Here is a 22,836-nt window from a genome sequence, read left to right on the forward strand (position 1 = left end):
AAAGAAAACATACTTACCTCTTATGAACTCACTCAACTCAACTCAACTCAAGATTAAGATACTCAACTCAAGATACTCAACTCATGATACTCAAGAATAAAGCAACAGTAAAAGGTGCAATATATATGGAAAGCTTTTAAAACAGTAGATAGCAACTCAATGCATTGAAGAATACAATAATAACTCAGTTTGTATATATAAAAATACAATATAACTCTGGGGGAGATTCTCTAATCGACAACCATCAATATGAGTTATGTGATGATACATCATCTCGTCCACGCTGCCAGAACTGTCATATACTTTGTCGGGGTATAGAACCTCTCAACTAAGTGGATCCACTAGTCTATGATAAAAAGCATTAAGGAATCATCTAAAAAGTATGACCCTTTTTACCCACATTGACTACATGGTTTATGGGGCCTGTGAGTTATCTGAACTCTCCCCCATATCGGTGCTCAATACTACTCCCAAAATATACTAGCTCATATATTTAAAAACATAACTTTTTCTGTGGTTTGAGATTATTACTCAAAAATCTTTCTCTTAAGAGAGATAGTACTCAAACTGCTCAAAACTCTTTTGGAAATCTCAGTTTCCTCTCATCTTAAATGTGAAAACATTTACTCTTGAGAATACTTAGTTCTCATATATCATTTTAAAGAAAATGAACTCAACTCTTCTCTTTCTCAAAAACATTTCAAAATCATATTATAATATGATCAATTGATGACTCGGGAAGTCATACTGCATAAACATTGATGGTATATCTAGATACCATACTTCTCATACATTGATGTCGTACTCGATTGTCATACTAATCATGTTTTAGAAAACTCTTTTCTCAAAACTCATCTTTACTTTCTCAAAGCTTAGTTTAAGAACTCAAGTGTTAGCTTTAAAAAGCTTTTTTTAAATTTATAACTCAAATCATAGGGTTCATGTGGAATTATGAACATGAACGACTCAACTCAGGGATCTTAATAGCAATAAAGAGCCTCAGTACTCAGAACTCAAGACTCAATGATGCTACTCATCTCTAGACTGCTCGACTTATAAGGTTCATGCGGAATTATGGGCATGAACAACTCAACTCAAGGGTTTCATGGGTAACATGTAGTAGTCCCATAAGTAGGACTATAATCTCAAAAGGATTAGGAACTCAATGCTCAAGACATAGAACTTGAAGATACTACTCCTCTCAAAGATGCTCAAATTATGAAGTTCATGCGAAATTATGAGCATGAACGACTTGACTCGAGGGTCTACATAACAATATGAAACTCGTGTATACGAGTCTTCTCATTCTCATACGTACTTCCTTAAAACTTAGCTTAAAACTCAATGTTGGCTTTGAAAAACTTCTCAAGATTTATAACTCAAAATAGGGTTCATGCTGAAATATAGACATGAACAAATCAACTCAAGCATCTCAATAGAAATATAAAAGCTCAATAATTAGGAATAGAATTTTTAAAATAACCATAAACTCAAGAACTCAAAATCAACTTATCTCAAGAATACTCAAATCTAGAGGTATAATCCTAGATTTCTCTTTTAATGATTTGAAAGTAGATGTAGGGCATGAGGACGAACTAGTCCAACACTATGATAGCCTTACATACCTGAAAGAATAAGGTTCTTGAAGAATCTTGAAAAATCTTGAAGAAGAACTTGATTAGAAGCCTTGAAATCCTAGCTTGAAGGTAAACGATCAAGAAAACCTTTCTTGAGATTCTTGAATTAGTTTCTTGAAATTTCTATGGCCAAGAATTATGATTTTTATTAGTGATTCATAATTGTACGGAGGAATTTGAGTTGGAAATAATGAATTTCTTGGAGAAAACTTACCTTGAAGAAGAATCTTGAATGGGATCTTCTACTTTGATTTTTCCTTAGGGTTTGAGATAGAAGAGAATACTGGATTAAAAGATGAAAATCTGATTGTTTTGAGCCTTTTATTAGTCAAGAAATTCTTTTAGGGTTTTCTTAGAGGTAAAAAGACAAAAACGACTTTTTTTAATGTTTTCCCGTCGGCTAATTCGTAACAGCACTGAATAGGTTACTAAAATAGTCATAACTTTTAAATCAGAAATTGGATTGATGCGAAATTGACGGCGTTGGAAAATAGATTCAAATACCTTTAATTGGATAGGTTATGGATCACGTAACTCTTTATATTCTAAGAGATGTGGTCGTTTGAAGTTGATCCAAGTAGAATCTTACATCAAAACCTAATCGATAAGGAAACTTCAAAAACACTTATCAAGAACTCATCAAGAAATTAAATTGCTCAATATTTATGGATAGATTCTCAAAAGAAACTCATGATTGGCGTGTGGGTGAACGAACCCAACACTATGAAAGTTTACATATCTCAAAGAACTAGGTTCTTGGTGAAATCTTGAATTTCTTGAACGAACGCTTGAAACTTTGAACTTTTTCTCCTCTTGAATCTTCTCTCTAAAACCCCAAACGCTTTTGGGGATGAATGAAACTAATTCTAATCAGTTTAGACTCCTTAAACCTTACTAAAAACGCTTAAATTCGATTGGGTAAGGAAAAAACCAAAGTACCCCTCATATTTTCGAGTAACTTTCCTTAATTTGGACATCCCGACTTCAAACGGGCATATCTCCCTCATACGAGCTCGAAATTTAGCAAACTTGGTGGCGTTGAAAAGATAATTCGAAGACCTTTCATTGGTTATCTTATGGGCCACCTAACTCATCATGTACTGAAGGTTATGGTCATTTTAAGTTGACCCAAAACTTAGAAGAACCTAGGAATGACTTGAATGAATTCTCTTTAATTCTTTTTGGTACTCAAGGTGATACATGTAGTGACCTTAACACTCAAGAAATTTTAAATTCCTCGATAAAAATCCTACTTAGAACGAAAGATGGTTCAAGTCTTAGCTAAAAAAAATTCTGGGGTGTTACAACATACAATCTTGATAAGCAATGCTTTACTTAAGATTTATCTCGTTACCACAACATGAATTGTAATATACATAAAAAGTTTTACGAAGCCAAGCTAGGATTACGTGAATGTCAATGGCGAAATCAGATAGGATCGAGGGGTTTCAGTAAAGGAAATCAAACTACATAAACATAGGCACACAAATAAGTTAAAAAAATATTCAACATATAAATTAGAGAGAAGTAGCAAAAAACCCCTAAACTTGGCGCAAATTATTAGTTTCATCCCCGAACTATTGACAGCCTTAAAAACACCCCTTTACTTGACTAATTGAAGTTAAATACACCACCGATCTTGCAAAATTAGCAAAATATACCCCTAAATTCTCGTCAAGTTTTGGGGTGTTTTCAACACTTCTCTTGATTTTTATTAAGAACTTCATGCTCCTACAAGAGTTTGAGACCACTTGCTATGTCATGTTGCATATCGAGAGTGTATCAGGGGTATATCTAAGTTTAGTTAGTCAAGTAGAGGAGTGTTTTTAAGGCTGTTAATAGTTCGAGGATGAAACTAATAATTTGCGCTAAGTTTAGGGATGTTTTTAAGGCTATCAATAGTTCGGGGATAAAACTAATAATTTGCGCAAAGTTTAAAGGTGTTTCTGATACTTTTTTCTATAAATTATAATGTACATAAAAGCTTTTATGAAGCCAAGCTAGAATTTACGTGAATTTCAAGGACGGAATAAGATGGAATCGAGGAAATTCAATAAAGAAAATCAAACTACAAGAAAGTAGGCACACAAATAAGTTTAAAAGATTCAATATATAAATTTGGAAAAATGCATAAGTACCCCCCAGCCTATGCTCGAAATCCCAGAGACACAATTAACCCCCCCCCCCCCGAACTTAATTTATCTATAATATTCTACCCCTTTTCGGCCTACGTGGCACTATCCTTGAAAAAAATGTCAACATGCGCTGGGCCCACAAGATAGTGCCACGTAGGCCCAAAAGGGGTAGAATATTACATATAAAATAAGTTTGGGGGGGTAATAGGACCTTAGTAAATGTTAGATGTGTCTCTGGAATTTCGGATATAGGCTAGGGGTACTTATCCATTTTCCCTATAAATTATATTATACATAAAAAAAATTATGAAGCCAAGCTAAGATTTATATGAATGCCAAGGGCGTAGCCAAATTAGATCAATGGATGATTTATTTATTATATATAAAAAAAAACAAAGCTCGGATACACAACATTTCATCACTTAAATCAGACATGTATGAAGACCCATCTTCACATTTGTGCATTAGTCATCATGGCTCTGGATGCACCAGTCAGGAATCGAACCCGGGTCTGTACCGTGGCAGGGTACTGTTCTACCACTGGTGCTAGTTGTTTAATGTAGGAGACATAAAATATATAATTTATCTGAATTTCTTTTTTTTCCCTCTCAACATAGATCATTTACTTAATTAATCATTGAAGTAAATTATAATATTGTTGAACTATATGCTAAAAGTAACATAAATTATGAAAGTATATCAAAAGTACATCAAATGCAAGCTTTACATTTCATAATGTAATATATATATATATATATATATATATATATATATATATATATATATATATTAGTGTAATTTCATAAGTGAGATCTGAAAAAGATAGAATGTGTTTTAACTGCTATCTTGTGAGATAGATATATTATTTTCGATAGATCATAGATCGGTTCAAGAAAAAACATTTCAAAGTAATTCGAAAAAAGAAATAAGAAATAAAGAAGTCATATTTAAAAAAACGACAAAATATGCTATTTTCAATACATTAAATAAAAATACAACAGTAAAACCACTAAATTAAAATTTATTCTATGGTCAATATATCTATTTTTCAGTTTATTCAAACGCTGATTTGTTTTCATTTTTGAACTAAAATTCACATTTTTAGAGTATACATGAAAATTATTCAATTTATCATGTTTTCAACTGTGAAAAATATATATATATATATAAACAACTAGAATAACAATAAAAAAATCATGAAATCAATATAGTGTCCTTATATATTGGACACAGTATAACTACTCACACATTAATTAATTTTGTATGAATGTATTTGGTATTTGGATAATTTTAATTTAAATCAATGAGGAGGACTTGAGGAGTCAGTTCTTAGTAATCCCGTTAAAGTTTGTGGTGGAATATATATGATTATTTTTGTCCATGATAAGAAATTTTGATTTTGAGCTTTAGAAATTAATAATTTTTTGGCGAGGAATATTTCTTTAGTATTTCTCCTCTCGTTCACATCTTTCCTCTCTTGCCCCTTTTCTCTCTCTTTCTCTATATTTCATTACTTCGTCCCCTCTCTCTCTTTGCAATTCTGTTGGAATGTATGCGTCCACTATCAGTCACCGGACCAGGTCCCTTGACTCAACAAGAATAGTAATTGAAGTAAAAGTGCGGAAAATAAATGGCATAACGTAAATCAGGCACAATGATTTTTACGTGAAAACCTCCTTGCTCAAGGGAGTAAAACCACAACCCGTCACACATGATTTTCAACTGTTTTCACTAATCTTCTCAAGCAAAAGTGAAACACAGATTACAACCACCAATGAGATTAAACTCTTAATCTCAACACTAGTAATACGCATAGTACTTACTGAGCCTAAGCAATACTCTTATTGCCCACTAAACCAACTAATTCTAGTTGATCTAGACTTTAAGAAACCCACAAGGCTAACTCTAACCACCAACTCCGATCTCCAAGACAAAAGCATAAACGAGAGCAACTCTGCTGCACCACACATCAACTAACTCTAGTTGACACTCCTAGGCAACTCTACCCAAGAGAACATCAATAATGATGTAAAAAAGGTTGACCAAAACTTAGATGATTTGACTAACTAACTCTAGTTAATACAACTCAAACTAAATACTTAGACAAGCAAATGATCTACTATCCTTTATAACTTAGGAGTAGATTTACAATGTAAGCACATAAGACACAAAGCTCAAAATACAACAAAGATTCTTCAGTACTCTATCAGGTCCCTTTGTTGAGTTGAGCGGTGTTTTTCCTTGAAGATGGCTTCTTTTTTTGTAAGCTTATGAATTTTCAGAAATTCAAATCTTTGTTTGTCAAATCTTGAGTTTGTGTTTTGTGAGAAGAGACTATATCAAATGAACACAAACTCCTTGAGAGGACCCCATTGGCTGAGAGTCTGCTTCTCTAAAAAGACGTGCACCAACCACATTAGAGGTGGTAGCTTTTCTGACAGCTGTCTTGTCGTCCTTTTCACATACGCTGTCTTGTAGAGACTAGGTCCCTTGCAATGTGTTCTTTGAGAGTTCTTGAGAAGACTAGATAACTCTCTCTCCTTTTTGAATGAATAATTTTGTTTGTTTATTGTTGTATATATATATATATCAGTCACCAACAAGAGTTTTGACCACAGAAACAAACAACCTCATCCGCGCTTCCTATTGGTGCAGTACACTGTACTTTTCACCTACCACCTGACATGACAGCTTTACAATTATACCCCATTTTGAATCTGGACAAGAGTACTCTGCTAGGGACCGGGTCCCTACATTTGTGAGGATCATCAAAACACCTAGAATATAACAAATTCTATATTTTTCTCTCTCATGTTGTTGTATTTTTGTATTAGAACGAATAGATATAATAATAAGTAACATAAGAGTGAATGAATAGTGATACAAAATCAAATGAATATAAATTATACAAGAATGAATAAATAAAGTAGATTTTACACAAATCTCATAGTGTTAAGAGCTAATTACATCATATTTCTACTCTTTTCCAAATTACAAAAATCCCTTAAATTTGGTGGAATCCGGATACATTCCAATACGTCCCGATACATCATGTCCCAGTTTCGAATACATCCCTCAACGTCCTGATATATTGTGTCTCAGTTTCGAATACATCACTGAACGTCCCGATACATCGCGTCTCAGTTTTGGATACATCACGCAACGTCCCGATACATCGCATAAAGTGATGTATCCGACTGATACATTGCGTAAAGTGATGTATCGGATCCAGGGGCGAATTTAAGCTTAAAAAATGGGTCACTTGAACCCGTGGTCATCCGACAAAACTCGATGTATTACTTGTATAATTCTTAAAATATATCAAATAGCAACTGAAGGAACCCATGAACACAAACAACTGGATGGTTCACTGGTTTATGTGTCAGTTTTCCACTTTGAGGTTGAGGGATCGATTCCCAGATGCTGCATTTTCTCACAACCTTGCATTTTACTTTATTCACAAAAGAGTTTCTGCATTCAGCCTTTTTTTAAACTTCTTCTAATGACTTTTTCTTATAATAAAATTTATTTATTTTGCAAATGTATTTAATATTTTTCTTATGAAAAACCTATAATTATTATTGCTAAAATAAATAAGGCCCCTCAAATTTGAAAGCCTAAATTAGTATAAAAGAGTTTCTGCATTTAGCCTTTTTTAAACTTCTTCTAATGACTTTTTCTTATAATAAAATTTATTTATTTTGCAAATGTATTTAATATATTTCTTATGAAAAACCTATAATTATTATTGCTAAAATAAATAAGGCCCCTCAAATTTGAAAGCCTAAATTAGTATAAAAGAGTTTCTGCATTTAGCCTTTTTTAAACTTCTTCTAATGACTTTTTCTTATAATAAAATTTATTTATTTTGCAAATGTATTTAATATATTTCTTATGAAAAACCTATAATTATTATTGCTAAAATAAATAAGGCCCCTCAAATTTGAAAGCCTAAATTAGTTGAGGGACAGAGCCGCCACTAACAATGGTGCACCCGTCTTCTTGAAATTCTAGATTCGCCTCTGATCGGATCGATATATCACGTAAAGTGATGTATCTAGTACATCACATAAAGTAACGTCTTGATACATTGCGTACATCTTAATACATTGCGTAAAGTGATGTATCCGACTAATACATTGCGTAAAGTAATGTATTTGACTTATACATCATGTAAAGTAGAAATTTTTGTAATTTTTAAACGATAGAAATTTTTAAAGAATATAGTAAAAAAAGTTGTATATTTAGATAAATTTTACATATATTACAAGAGTGAGTGAATCCAACTGAAATTAGAACAAAGAATGTCATCCCTTGTATTTTGTGTGCGTCTTTTGCATATATATTCACACTATATTTGTGGATACATGCCTTGTATACAACTTTCCTCCATTTCACTCCTACATCGTTTCCATAACACCAAACATGTGGACGCCACCTCCGTCTCCGGCCAACACTGCCACCTTCGCTCACCAGAGACCAAACCAGGTATAATCCATATTTTCTCTCTGGCGACCCCTTCCTTAATCCCCACCAAGTCCCTTCAAATTGAATGTAAAATGCTTGCGTTAATGGTGAAAACTTGTTCTGAAGTTGGATGAATGCACTATTGATGATACTTTTTTTTGGTTAGGAACTATGATTCTCATAAGAACTGGGGAGGACTGAAAACTTCACAGAACCGCACTCTAATTAGTAGTGCCCACCACTTGTTTGATAATTTGCCACTGTGATATTTAGGCCTACTTGTTGATAGTTTCTTAGGCTTAAGTATATGGTATTAAATACGTTGTAGCCGTACATTGAGCTCGCATTATATAAGGTGTGGTGCAGAAAATCTATACTGTTAAGTATGACTTTGTTTCAATAATATACTTGCATTTGTGCGTGAAGTAATGTGCTTCTCATTTGATGCATAATGTAGTCAGACCTAATTGAGTTTAATGTTGAAACTGAGGGAGATATTTGGAGGTCAATAGGATGTCTTTGCGGGCTAAGGTTACCTCGTTTGTGTTAACTCAGAGCTTATGCTCTCTAATAATCTGATAATATGGAAAAGAGTAGTGAATTGCTCAAGGAAACGTTATGCTTGATTATCATTGATCTCTCTGTAGTAGCACTCATAACTTGTGCTTCACCTCACTTGTATTTGTTCTGTGCAATGGGGACAGCCCGGACATGCATAATTCTAAGTGTGCGGTGTTGGAGTATGATTTTTGTTTTGCGGAGTATTATTTTCTTCATTTTTTTATAGTGCAAATTCTTTAATCAATTTTTGTAGGTAATAGTATGTAGTACTAATTGGTATTGCTTTGTATTGTGTGATCTTGTCTCAATTGTTCTTGTTGGGAGTTGGAATTGATCCTTCGTGGATAATTCATATGAGGTTTAGTTGAAAGTTCATTTGGACGCATTTGTGGTCTAGAATTTACCTCGATTGTTTCTCAAGGCAAAATCCTAGGTACTACATAGTTTAGAAGATGAGAGTTTCAATTAGAATTGTCAAAATGAGCCCCAAAACAAATGACCCGCCCAACCCACCTAGAATTTTATGGGTTGAGCTCAAGATAATATAAAATTGAGCTAAGTTTTAACTCATTCAAGTCTGACCCATTTTAAAACGATTGTCAGCTTAGCTCAGTTTAATTGCCAACTTCAACCTGCTTTCTGTTTATCGCTAAATCGCAGCCGCAGGTTTTGGCCAAATGTTTTCAGCATCATTTGCACGTTTCTTCGTTTTTAATTTCTAGTTATCTATTTTATAGATGATAACCAATTTCATGCACCATTCCCATTTCATTTGGTGTGCAATTTTGTTCACTTATGTGCTAAACATATATATGTAGAAAAGTTGAGTCTGACGATGTTATATTTTGATTTTTAGATGAAGGCATGATCAAGATTGGTGTTAAGTTCTGCCGTGAGATTAATCCTGTGTCAGTGCATCATCAAAAGGAGAGCTCTCATTTTGCACTAATGACTTGTGAGAGGTTTTGTTTGTCTTGCAAAGTTTTGAGCACATCACATGAATACATTAAGCCCAAAATCTGCCCACCCAATTTTCAAACTCATAGAACAATGCAAAAACATAGCCACCCTCAAGCAAGTGCATGCTCAAATGATCACAACTGGGCTTATTTTCCACACTTACCCTCTCAGTCGCATTCTCATTTCATCCTCCACCATAGATGCCACCATTTCCTATGCTCTAAGCATCTTCAACCATGTAACCAATCCAACAATCTTCCTCTTCAACACCCTCATCTCATCGTCACTTTCTAGGAAAAAAGATGATCAAACTCACTTTGCGTTAGCCCTTTACAATCGTATTCTGATGCAAACCACTCTCATACCCAACAGTTACACCTACCCTTCTCTTTTTAAGGCTTGTAGTTCTCAACCATGGCTTCAACATGGCCGAGCCTTGCACACCCATGTCTTGAAATTCCTCGAACCACCTTATGATCATTTTGTTCAAGCCTCATTGCTTAATTTCTACTCCAAGTGCGGCGAATTGGGTGTTTCAAGATTCCTCTTTGATCAAATTACTGGACCTGATCTAGCTTCGTGGAACTCCATACTCGCAGCTTATGCACATAATTATTTTGTTTATTATGAATCCAATCTTGATAGTGTGTATGATAGTTCTAGTTTATCATTGGAGGTTTTGCTTCTGTTTAGACAAATGCAGAAATCTTTGACTTGTCCGAATGAAGTTAGTTTGGTGGCATTGATTAGTGCTTGTGCTGATTTAGGTGCACTTAGTCAAGGAATATGGGCTCATTCTTATGTGCTTAGGAATGGTCTCAAGCTCAATAGATATGTTGGCGCAGCATTAATCGCCGTGTATGCAAATTGTGGGCGTCTTGATTTTGCTCGCCAGGTATTCGATCAATTGCTCGAAAGAGACACTTATTGTTATAATGCCATGATTAGAGGACTTGCAGTTCATGGCCTTGGTCTGGAAGCCCTTGAACTTTTCAATAAAATGGATTTAGAAGGTTTAGTTCCTGATGATGTAACAATGCTAGTTATAATGTGTGCTTGCTCTAATGTGGGGTTGGTTGATCAAGGCTGCAAATTTTTTGAGTCAATGAAGGAGGATTATGGCATTGAGCCTAAGCTTGAGCACTATGGGACCTTAGTAGACCTATTTGGTCGAGCAGGCCGAGTAAAGGAGGCTGAAGAAATAGTTCAGACCATTCCTATGAAGCCAAATGCAGTTATTTGGAGGTCCTTACTTGGAGCTGCTAGAATTCATGGTAACTTAGAGGTAGGCGAATCAGCTTTGAAACAATTGATACAGCTAGAGCCGAAGACCAGCGGGAATTATGTGTTACTATCAAATATGTACGCTAGCGTGAACAGGTGGGATGATGTGAAGCATTTAAGGAAGTTGATGAAAGATCATGGGATTGACAAAGCTCCTGGCAGTAGCATTGTCGATATTGATGGTGCTATGCACGAGTTCCTTATTGGCGATAAGACTCATCCAGAAGCCAAATGGATATACGTGAAGCTAGATGAGATGCACAGAAGGCTGCAAGAACATGGTCATAAGTCGGGAACAAGAGAAGTTTTGTTCGACATTGAAGAGGAAGAGAAGGAAAATGCCCTTACCTACCATAGTGAAAGGTTAGCCATTGCTTATGCTCTTATTGCTTCTGATTCTGGTGCCCCTATTAGAATTATAAAGAATTTAAGGGTTTGCACTGATTGTCACACAGCTACTAAGCTTATTTCAATGATTTATGAAAGGGAAATTATAGTAAGAGATAGATCGAGGTTTCATCACTTTAGAAATGGAACTTGTTCTTGTTTGGATTATTGGTAAAACTTGTACACATCAAGCCTCCCTTTTTTTTTAATCATATGTTCCATTTCATTGTGATCTTGCTTTTGGTGAAAGATATATCAATATATGTATACTGTGTCAACTTCCTATTGTATTCGGGGTCGTTTGGTAGGAGGTATTAGAGAAAATAAAACATGTATTACCTTTGGTATTTTATTTAATATACATACTAATCTTATACATAGTAAACCATGACAATAACAATACGGGGTGCTATTGTTATTCTAACTCAGTCTATTCAATACTATTCCTATTCTAGAACACCCTATTTTCTTAATAGAAAAGGGTCAAAAATACCCTCGAACTATTTGAAAAAGCTCATAGTTATCCTTCGTTTGTATTTGGTATCAAAAATACATTTCTCATCTATTTGTTGGACCACAAATACCCTTACAACGTTAGCCTTACCACATAAGCCATTTAGATGCTGACATGGCAGTCCAACATGGCATAAGAAGTTGTTAATATTGCCCTAGAACTATTAGAAATAGCTCAATTTTACCCTTTGTTAGCTTTTGTTGTCAAAAATACCCTTCTAGTTTTTGATGGATATAATGGAATCATTTTCTTTTGTTTGGTTTTTTTTATGGGTTTAATAGAATTAATTTTTTATGCAAATATTAGAATTTAAAAAAAAAATTATAGATTCAACTAAAAAAATTTTAAGTTCAAATGAATTTAAGTATTAGGAAAATAAAGAATTGTTTAAAATTAAGATATATTTTCAAACTATCACAAATTAAGTTTGAGTTCAAAATTATCCCAAATTTTGTGACACGAACTTTAGCGCAAATAAAGTAAGATTGTTTGCAAGTTGCTAAATAACGGAACCCTAAGGTAAGTTGCATATAGTAGAAGATGACACTTACTTAAAATAAGATCAGCACTACTAATACACTCTATTCTATACTATTCGTAAATATCCAATCAAAAGACCCCTTATAGACTTATCCTAACTTCATATATAATTCTTGTATTGCTAATTTGAATTGTAGCTAGTTGATTAATCATGGGAAGGGAACCATAGTGTTACAACTTACAAGCATTCCAAAAGATGTTTTTACAAACTTCAACTACACAATTCATTGTGTCTAAAAGTACTTATATTATTAACATGGTTGTGGTCCAATGGTGGAATTGCTCCATCCTCAATTGAAGGTTTTGGGTTCAAATTTTAAATATTAAAAAAATTACGTTAGGAGAAAAACCACCGAATGGACCTTTGCATAAAAAATAAAAAATAAAAAACTAATTAAAATTATGTGTTTGCACATATCTTCAATTCATTTATTTGATGCTACTTGTCTCTAAATTATTTTAATCATTCCACCGATTTTTAGAATTATTACAACTGCAACATATTTAATGTGTTCAAAAAAATAAATCCCTATGCGTAATATTTTTAATACCTCCGGCTTTATTACTTTCTCCGTTTATTTTTACTTATTATTTATGACACTATAAATATATATTTTTCATTTTTACTTGTCACTTGGCATATCAAAAATAAAAGTATTTTTTGTGTGTACGTGTATTTTATCCTCAACGTTAATTACTTATTCTCCTAATTATTTTTAAAACAATCTTATTATAAAATGAAGAAGAAAAAAAAAGCAAAATATCTCATACAACAGTGATGGACAGATTCGATTGATTAAACATGAGACAAGTATCAAAAACACACCTAAACTATCCCATTTTTTTGAGTTTCATATCTAAACTATTGAGAGTGTGAGTTTCATATCTAAACTATCACTTTTTAGTTTGAGAAACACACCTATGAGGTGTGTGTAATGCACTCTCTCTTTTATTTGAAAAAAACCTTGGCACATGACATTCCACATATATAAAATATTCCACCTTGACAAAAATTAAATAATAAATTATTAATATTAATAAAAAAAATTAAAGTATTACCGTCCCCCCAAAAAATATATATATATTTTTAAATTAAATTATTTGTCTTACCCCATTCCACCACCTCCTCCCCGTACCCCCCCCCCCCCCCACACACACACACACAATCCCCGTCCTTTTTTTTAGAAAAAAAAACCACTCACTCATTCCCCAAAAAAAATTATATTATTTTTAAAAAAAATTCTACCCCATCCTATTTAACCCTCCACTTCTAATTTATTTATTTATTTTACATTTTTTCGTTTTGTGTTATATATGTACATATATTTCTAGAATTTTTTTTTACTTGTGTACAATATATAACATAAATAAAAAAATTATTTTAAAAAAGTCTTGTGACGGCAAGTAACAAATATTTTATATATATGTATATGTAACACAAAACGAGAAAAGAAATTGAAAGCGAAGGGTTATGTGACTAGTGGATAGAATTATTTTTTAAAAAATAAAATAATATCTAAATTAGAATTGGAAGGGGGGATGAAGTGAAAAAAAAATATTTATAAAAGATATTTAAACAAAAAAAACAAAACAAAAAATGGATCCGGGTGGGGGGGTGGGGGGGGGGGTGGAGGGAGAGGAAGTGATGGAGTGGGGTAAGAAAAATATTTTACTTTTTTATTTTATAAAAAAAATATTATTATTTTTGGATAATAATTTTAATCTTTAATTTTAACTAATACTAATAATTTATTTAATTTTTGTCAAAGTGAAATGTTTTGTCCATGTGGAGTGTGATATGATATTTTTTTAAAATAAAAGAGAGAGTGTATTACACACACCCTGGTGAGAGTGGTATAAAAGAGAGATGTGTTTCTCAAACTAATAGTAAGTGATAGTTTATATATGAAACTCACACTCTCAATAGTTTAGGTATGAAACTCAAAAAATAGGTATAGTTTAGGTGTGTTTTTGAACTTATCTCATTAAACATTAAAGATGAAGTGCTTGCTGGATAGATTTGATTTTGATTAAAATATGTCAAGGTTAAGTTAGAAGCTACTCTCTCTGTTTCAGTTTATTTGATTTGTTTAAATTTAATATGATATTTAAGAAAGTTTAAAAGAAAAAAAGTAAATTTTGTTGCCTTAAATTAAAGATATATCAAATGTAATCAATTTTTTTTTAAAATTTGTGGTTTTAAACATGTTATATGAAAAGTTGAAATTAAAAAGTTGTTAAAGAAAAAAAAAGTCATTTTTTTAAACAGATTAAAAAAAAAGTAGATCAAATAAATTAAAATAGAGAAAGTATTTAATTATTGACAATAACTTGATCAAAATTGTACACCGAGTTTTTATAAATACTCAGATGGTGAATTCCTTAACACCTTAGCAAGTGATATTTTTCTCTTTAAAGACTTCTTTTTATCCTAATTTCATTCTTCAATTTTTTCAAAATACAGCAAAAAGAACTTTCTACTCTATCTTGGTTTTTTTATTAAAATAGGTTTAATACATAATAGATAGTCCTTAAACATGTCAGTAAATTTTATTTAGACATTCAAACTATAATTTGTACTAATTAAACATATGATAAAGTGTTCCTATTAGATACTTTTAGTTCAATTTTTATTTCTATTAAAGTATTCTCAAGTGTATATAGTTAAGTCAACAACATAAATATATATATCAACTTGAAACAAGCCTAAGATTTACAACTTATTAAGTTAAATACGTATAATTAAAGACATATTTAAATGGTTAACTTAAAGTTTTTTCACTTAGATGTTTCATGGAATGTGGTTTATCTTTTCTTTAGAGAAATCATAAAATAAAAATGATGAAATGTAGTGCCAAAACAAACATAAATTGATTTTTATCTCTCACTATAATAAGCAAAGAAAAGACATAAATTGTCTGGATTTGTTTGAATATCTAAAAAGCGTGATAAGGAATCCTAAAAAAGATTCATTGAGATCCTCTTTACGATCTCATAATAATCTCTACGTACTTATTTAAAAAATGGTTTTTTACATAAGTAAGTCCCTAGTGGTAGAAAGATTAATTTGATTTCAATCTTTAATCTAATTTTGAATCATGAACTAGTTAATGATAACATATGTTTTATCTAGTTTAATTTACAAAAAAATAAGGGGTTGTTAATAGCTGATGAGTAGATAAATTATTTGTGTATTAAAACTACATAAATAAAATAAAAAATCTAATTCATATAACATACATATTTTTTTAGTTAGTCACAAAAAAAAAATGAAGTTTATGAAGGTGTATTCTTCTATTTTAAAAAATTATTTATTTTAAGGATACTTTTGGAACAATGTAAAATCTTCTCATATTTCTTAAATATTGTACTCAATTAAATTACATCACATAAATTGGAATAGAAGTTATATATTATTTGTCGTCCTTACTAAAAATAGATGATCCAAAATACGATTTCTGTTCACTTTTACTTGTCCCTTATTTCAAAAATAGGTTTTTATTTTTACTTGACACTCTTAAAATATCAAGAAAAAACAGTCAAATTTTTTCATGTTTTACCCACCCCCGTCATTATTTTTTTTCTCTGAATTATTTTTTAAGATATAATACCAAACATCAATTAATAGGAGATAGTATGGTAAAATATACATGTCAATCATTTTTTTCTTAATAGATGTATCAAGTGAAAAGTGTGACATTTTCTTGCAACCTTCCCCCAATAGCTTTAACAAGGTTGTTTTCCCACTGCCAGAAGGCCCCATTAAGGCAAGAATTTCACCCTTCCTTTAGTGATAAATACGAATAATTTAGTCAAACTATCCTCTAATTAATGTTTTTTTCTCAAGAAATGTGCAAAAATAAAACATGACAAGTAAATAATATAAATATAATATGATATTTGATTTGCAATTTAGAAACTCAAATAACTAATTTATGGCTGAAAAAAATTATACATTATTTTATGCAAAAAGATGGAATAGCTAAATTTGCGTGAAATAATACATAGACTTTCTCATAATTAATTCATCATGTATATAACTAGTACCTACATAACTCCAACTAACTATCATACTAGCCTAATTTCATTGTTAGAAGTTGTAGCGTCCCCATGGACTAATAGAGTCCAAATCAAACATGTATTCCTATCTCAATTTATGTAACACATTTCGAATCTCAAGAGTCAAAACTTCTTAATTTTGTTTGTGAAATTGTATAATAAGCTTATAAATTTATATATTTGAGAATTACGCAAAGAGTATTAACAATTCAACAATAATAAATTATACACATGGTGAAGCATGTTACCCTCAACAAAATGCAGAAAACTTCTTGTTCCATTAGAAATTTCAGATGGATTGTCAATTGTTTTAATGACATCCAATAAAACTAAGATTACAGAAGAAAGGTGATAAAAAAAAAACAGCCTGTGAACTCAAATCCTCACATTTACATTTGCTTCCGAGTTCACGGCTAAGGAGAGGGACTAAGGAAGAGCTTATATATAGAGCTCAAAGAGCTAACTAAACGTTTGCACCTCGGGAAGATAGATACAGATAATCTTTCGAAAGAGAAGGTTGATGTACAGCAGCATTCGCCCCATAAGAGACGACAAAGGCTGCAAAAGATCATGCTACCAAACATCGTCCATCTTAACCCTGAAATGAACCACCGTGCATATGTAAGATAAAGCTAAAGAACTTTCACTCTGCAGTTCTAACATGAAAACGGAGATGGGGAACGGGGGACCCTTAGACATCAAGTAACAGTAACTAAGGGCCGATGTCATTATTTACTAACATCATATGTTGTTGTTGTTGTATCAAGGTTTATGATATATTTTCTGGTAATCATAGCAGCAAAAGTTGCCAAGGAACCAATTTTAGTTCTCAGGTTACTTACAGATTAATGGTTGCTTCATATTTAGCCGATCATGGACATAAATTGAAGGGCAGAATGCGAGAGGAAAGAGAACGATTAGGATAACTGGTTAGGTGAACATACCTGCCTCCTTCTTCGGCATTGTATCATGTACCATGTCCGAACCATTACATAACAAGGGAGGAGGAAAGCCGCCAGCTGAAGAAGTGAAATCTGAAACTGAAGTTCACAAGACATGCTTCAAGTTAAAATAATTGGCAGCTAAATATACTAGAGTGTCAGTGCAAGTGTCGCTGTTTATATATGAAAAATAAACGGAAGTTGTCTATACAAGAACAGTACATGCATCCATAATGAACAAATTAAACCTCAGAACCGTGGTGTAAACTGTCATGCTAATTGCTGATACGATGCAGTACACTTCCTAATCACACTCAATGATGCAAACAACGAGAGTACACGCTAGTGTAAGAATGAACAGCATTTGACTTCAGTCCTCCTTGCCGAGCTATCTTAGAAGACAAGATATATGAAATGAACAATGATTACAACTTACATTGAAGAATGTAGATGGGTCCTGCACCATTGCAAAGTCCCTTGTGACCATCAAGGTTTGGCGTATCAGCAAGAGTAGCATCAACTGCATTAATAGAAGACAGCCACCTTCAGTAATGAAGTGCTTACAAACAAAATGATTGTATCATAGAAGCATTACACAGCTTATACATACAATGATTGCAACATAGCGGAAACATGCTAGACTCCCACTGCTAGCAATCGCATAATCATCATACTCTGATTGCAGGAATTGACGCTCAGCAGCGGCAAAAGCCAGAAAATGAGGATTTCTAATATCCATGCCTGGTCCCCATTGCCTGATTTAAACAAGCCGAAGAACAAAAAGGTCAGAAAGCTTGAAAAGTCAATCGGAAACAGAGTATTTACTGTTTTGGTTGGATGCTGGAAACTTGACATTTGATACTATACATACATTAGTGTAGTTGGATCATGTCAGAAATGCTAGGTACTGTTGAAACCTATCTGCAATCTTATAAAGATTTCCGCACATGATGGCATTAAAATGTATGCAACAAGATCTAATCTGAGTTCCAAATCACAATTCAAAAGGATTGGTATCCCAAAATAGATCTCTTGAAAGCTTGTTATCTACTAAATTTCAAAACAAAGTCACTGCAATGCCACCATTTCCACACAAACAACTAAACTGGCCTATCAAGGTACTTGCTCAAGAAGAGCTTAGAACAGAAACAGCTCCTATATGTTCACAAATGACTGACGACACCTATGAGGCACTCATGTATCATATGCCTCTGGGGCAAAGAGAATTAAAAAGATCAAATGATATTATTTAACATAATCCGGAAAGAAACTAGATCATGATCACAAACCTTAAGACAAGGGATAGATGAAGCGGAACTATGCCACTCTCATGTCTAGCAGTGTAAAGACATTAAGCAGGCAAGAGAACTGATGTCAAGCATCTATTTAAGGTGCCAACAAAAGTCCTCCGAGTCTTGTATTTTATTACTCCATTTCTTTTCTTTCTTTAAGGATGCTGATTATGCAAGGTTACAACTGATTTTTATTTACTAACCAATTGATACAGAACACAGAAGTAGATAAACCTATCAAGCAGTTTGTCCCTACTTCTTCAATTGCCACAACTTAAACACCAAGTTTCAATGAACCAGCACTTATAAAGATGTCATACACATAAAAAAGGTTTTTTTTTTACAAGGTATTGTTTGAAAGCAAACGCCAAGTACTATACAACTAACAACCTGAAGCACATACCTGATATCGATTGCCATTACATCAGGGTTGCTTCTTGCGGGTGGAAGGGTGTAGTTTGGTGAAAACACCTAATAGAACACAAATAACAAATCAACATCACTTGAGACTAGAAATATATTTTCCATTAAAAGCAGGTGCTTAAAAGCTACCAACCTTATTACAGATTTCGCAGGTGATGTCGCCTTTTTTGTTGCACCATTTCTGAATACATTTCCTATGAGCAAACTGCAAAGTCCAATAGATGACAGAATATCAATACTCAGCTTTTTAATCTAATAGTACTTAAGAAATCTTGAGATGAAACTGTAGCATTAACAAGCTCTACTAATTCAATGTGAACACAAGAATTGAGCATAAAACGAAAGCAAATTTAGTAGCACTATGCTTGCAAACTATGTTTGCTCAGACTCTCCAAAAAGAGTGTGGCACCCATGTTGGATTACTTTCCAAGGATCCGACACACATCCGTCAGCATTTCTAAAGAGTCCAACCAACATAGCTTGCAAAAGACTTGAGCCAGTCCAAAAGGGCATATGACCTTATGATCCAATTCAATACTAGCATTTACTCAATCCATGAAGACATGGTATTCAGAATAACTGAACCATCATTTACTCAAACATTTTGACATTTGAATACCATCATCAATTATAACATAAATTCCCATAAATGTGAAAATAAAATCCCAGTATAACTGACATATAACAGTAGTATTTTTAATCATAAAGGGTAACAAATAAGACAACAGACTTTTGATCAAAAGACTATGCATTTAATTATTTGGTGCATATTTTCAGCTGCAGGTAAAATTCCTGTTTAAGAAAGGTAGAATATTCAAAATCCACATTTAATGAAAATAGAAAAAGTTTGGTGACCAAGCAAGCATACTTATTGATTTTTCCAGATAAGAACAAAAATAACTCACAAGGCATTCATCATGTGAAGGAAGAATAAAAAAAAAATTGCACAAAAACCAAAACTTTCTGGGAACTTAAAAATGTTCAACTCCCAACTCAGTCTTCTCATGGAACCTTTTTTTTTTTTGTTAAACTTTACAAAAAGTTGGTTTTGGCAAAAAGTTTTTATGTGAATTTATGACTCTTTTATATTATAAGAAAAAATTTGTACAATCAAAAGCATCAATCTTTCAGTTTTATATTGCAGAAAGACTAACAAAAGAACATTTTTGTATCCATTAACAATCAAAACACATTTCCCAAGCTAAAGTAAAAAACAAGTGATAGCAAAACTCAAACTTTTAACCAAAAAAATATAATTCAAACATCTAAGAAACATATAAACAAAAAAAAAACTAACTTAGAACAACCCCATTAAACAAAAAAGGAAAAAAAGACAAGAAATACTGACACACATTTCCTTAGCCAACCTAAGAAAACAAATTAAAAACGGTAGAAAAAACTGAAACTTTACAGAGTTCCGCCATTGATTTTGAAAATTTATCTTCAAATATTTTCAAGTTTAAAAAAAATGGAGTAAGACCAGTCTTAAATAGACTCTTTCACTCATAAAATTTCAAAGAAAAATGCACCTCAAAAAACACAACTCAAATCTACAACCAAACCAAACAGATTAAAACAAAAAATTTGAAGTAAAATTAAAGCAAATCATAAAAAGGGGGGAAATGGGTGTACTTTGAGAGTGCCATTACAGGCACAAGGAGCTTCCATATCAGTTTCTTCATCTTCTTCTTGACAAATCCTACACTCTCTAACACTACTACTAATACCCTTTGAAGAACCTTCTCCACCATCACCAACACAACTACTAGTACTTATACTAATTTTTTCTTGATGGGTTTTTCTTAAATTGATGATTTCAACAGTAGAATTGACATTTACAGCATCACTAGTCAAAAGGGTTTCTCTCCCACCAACACCATTAGTAACTGATGAATCTCCAAAACATGTTGTTGCTATTATGATCCTATCAACACAAACCATAAACTCATCCACCATTTTTTTTCTCTCTCTAAAGGAGAAATCAATGTACAGAGAGAAATGGAAAAAAACAGAGCAAGAAGAAGGAGAGAGAAAAAGAGAAGTGGGGAATGGTGGATTAAAAAGGTGGAGTTTTTGATGTTTTGCGGAATTTACGAGATAGGACCTTCTTTATTTTATTGTGAAGATTTAAAATATTTTTTATTTTTATAATATTTAGATATAAAATAAATTGAAGTTATTTTTAAAAGAATAATATTTATGAGTAATTTGGAGTGATGATAACTTTATGTTATCTTTGATTTGAAATTTCTGAAAATTTCCTCAAAAAAGTGTAATCAAAATTTTATGGTCAAATGTTCCAACTTTAGAAGAAAGGGGGAAAATGCATAATCAAACGCCTTCATATATTTTTTATTTTAATGTGGTATGAAATTTAAAAAGCTAATTTCTTTTTTTTTAGTTGTCAGGTATATTAAAAAATATTTATTCTAAAATAATTGTTAATTTAAATAATTAAGAGAGAATTAATTATTTTTTCAATTTTGCTCTTAATATTAGTTATTCTAGAATTAAGAGGTATATATATAGATAAAAATTAAAAAATTATTAATAAGGAATATATTGGTCAAACAATTCTTCTTATATTATTTTTTCTTAATAATTGTGTCAAATCTTATCATGACAATTAAAAAAGAACATAGGGAGTAAAAAAGACATTTACATCTTGAGATTAGAAATCAAAGACATATCAAATATACTAAAATACTTACGAAGGACCCGTTTGGCAACAAAATATATTTGGAAAATGGTGTTTGGCCACTAACATTACTTGACAAATATATTTCTCAAACATCTCAAGTTTTCAAATACGTACTAGAAAATAATAGTATTTGGCCAGGTTCTAATATTTGAGAATTTTTAAAAATTAAAAAATTACCCCAAACTTTATATTTTATATTTTAAAAAATACTCATCATTTATTAGTTCCAACTAATATTTATCTACGGAATTACTATATTAATAACTAATAACAAGATTGACAAAAAAGAACAATTTGTTTTTAATGAGTTATAATTCATCCTGAATCAGTGACAAGTGTAAGTATGCGATTAATGTAATGCTCTTGCTCATATTGTTATTTTGTTGTTATCAATTACTATGTTATAAGGTTATTTTTTAACGAAACGTGTTCAGTATAAAATGATAATACAAACTTAAAATTGCTGCTTTTGTTTTAAAAAGCCCCGGAAATGGTCTGCTTGAGCGGTCTTAACATCTTCATAGAAGGGAGAATTATGCCTCTCAGTAAAGAGACTTTTTAAGACCTCCCCGAAATGGAAGAACGAAAGTCGTATGGGTTCACAAAGACTCTGTGGCTAAAAAGTAAAAAAGATATATCGAAGTTGTTTTGATGATTCAATAGTTTGAACTTGAAATCTTTCGTAGGCTCATCTCGTCGATTGGCATTTTAAAAGTTTAAGCCAAACTAGTTAATTTTATTTAACTTTTTTTAATGACGATAAACGCCTTAATTATTATATATAAAGAAAGTAAATATTCAATAAAGAGATATTATATCGTAAGACACAAATAAGAAAGAAATAATCAAACACTTTTTTCAATTAATATTTTATTAAAAGACTTGTAAATAAAAACCTTTTAAGAAGAAAAAATTAATTTTGATCATGAATTCAA

At 32.0% G+C, this 22,836-nt stretch overlaps 2 protein-coding genes and 1 non-coding gene across 3 annotated transcripts; 1 reads left to right on the forward strand and 2 right to left on the reverse strand.

The window, feature by feature from the left end:
• Positions 1 to 4,167: 4,167 nt before the first annotated feature.
• Positions 4,168 to 4,252, reverse strand: LOC125835397 (small nucleolar RNA snoR114). The gene has a single exon (XR_007443410.1). It is a non-coding gene; the product is annotated as a small nucleolar RNA snoR114 (small nucleolar RNA).
• A 5,410-nt stretch (positions 4,253 to 9,662) lies between these two features.
• LOC125835373 (pentatricopeptide repeat-containing protein At5g43790) lies at positions 9,663 to 11,654 on the forward strand. Its single transcript, XM_049514499.1, has one exon. It carries the CDS (start codon positions 9,798 to 9,800, stop codon positions 11,604 to 11,606), a length of 1,809 nt encoding a protein of 602 aa, XP_049370456.1. The 5' UTR covers positions 9,663 to 9,797; the 3' UTR covers positions 11,607 to 11,654.
• Positions 11,655 to 16,778: 5,124 nt separating this feature from the next.
• On the reverse strand, positions 16,779 to 21,175 carry LOC125835384 (uncharacterized). Its single transcript, XM_049514509.1, has 7 exons — positions 20,833 to 21,175; positions 19,334 to 19,405; positions 19,181 to 19,248; positions 18,096 to 18,240; positions 17,922 to 18,005; positions 17,489 to 17,584; positions 16,779 to 17,142 (listed from the first exon to the last, which is right to left on the reverse strand). The coding sequence occupies exons 1-7, from the start codon at positions 21,154 to 21,156 to the stop codon at positions 17,137 to 17,139; spliced, it is 795 nt and encodes a 264-aa protein (XP_049370466.1). The 5' UTR covers positions 21,157 to 21,175; the 3' UTR covers positions 16,779 to 17,136.
• Positions 21,176 to 22,836: the final 1,661 nt, after the last annotated feature.

This window comes from Solanum verrucosum, unplaced genomic scaffold, assembly GCF_900185275.1.
Source record: "Solanum verrucosum unplaced genomic scaffold, falcon-dt-bn FXZP01000127.1, whole genome shotgun sequence".
Lineage (NCBI taxonomy): Eukaryota > Viridiplantae > Streptophyta > Magnoliopsida > Solanales > Solanaceae > Solanum > Solanum verrucosum.

What these genes read in the sequence shown, in the direction of transcription:
- LOC125835373 (XM_049514499.1), top strand. Translation starts at nt 9,798, where the DNA reads ATGAATACATTAAGCCCAAAATCTGCCCACCCAATTTTCAAACTCATA.
- LOC125835384 (XM_049514509.1), bottom strand. Translation starts at nt 21,156, where the DNA reads ATGGTGGATGAGTTTATGGTTTGTGTTGATAGGATCATAATAGCAACA. An exon ending in CCTGTAATGGCACTCTCAAA is followed by an intron (nt 19,406 to 20,832) that starts GTACACCCATTT and finishes TGGACTTTGCAG; the next exon opens with TTTGCTCATAGGAAATGTAT. An exon ending in TCCGCTATGTTGCAATCATT is followed by an intron (nt 18,006 to 18,095) that starts GTATGTATAAGC and finishes CTATTAATGCAG; the next exon opens with TTGATGCTACTCTTGCTGAT.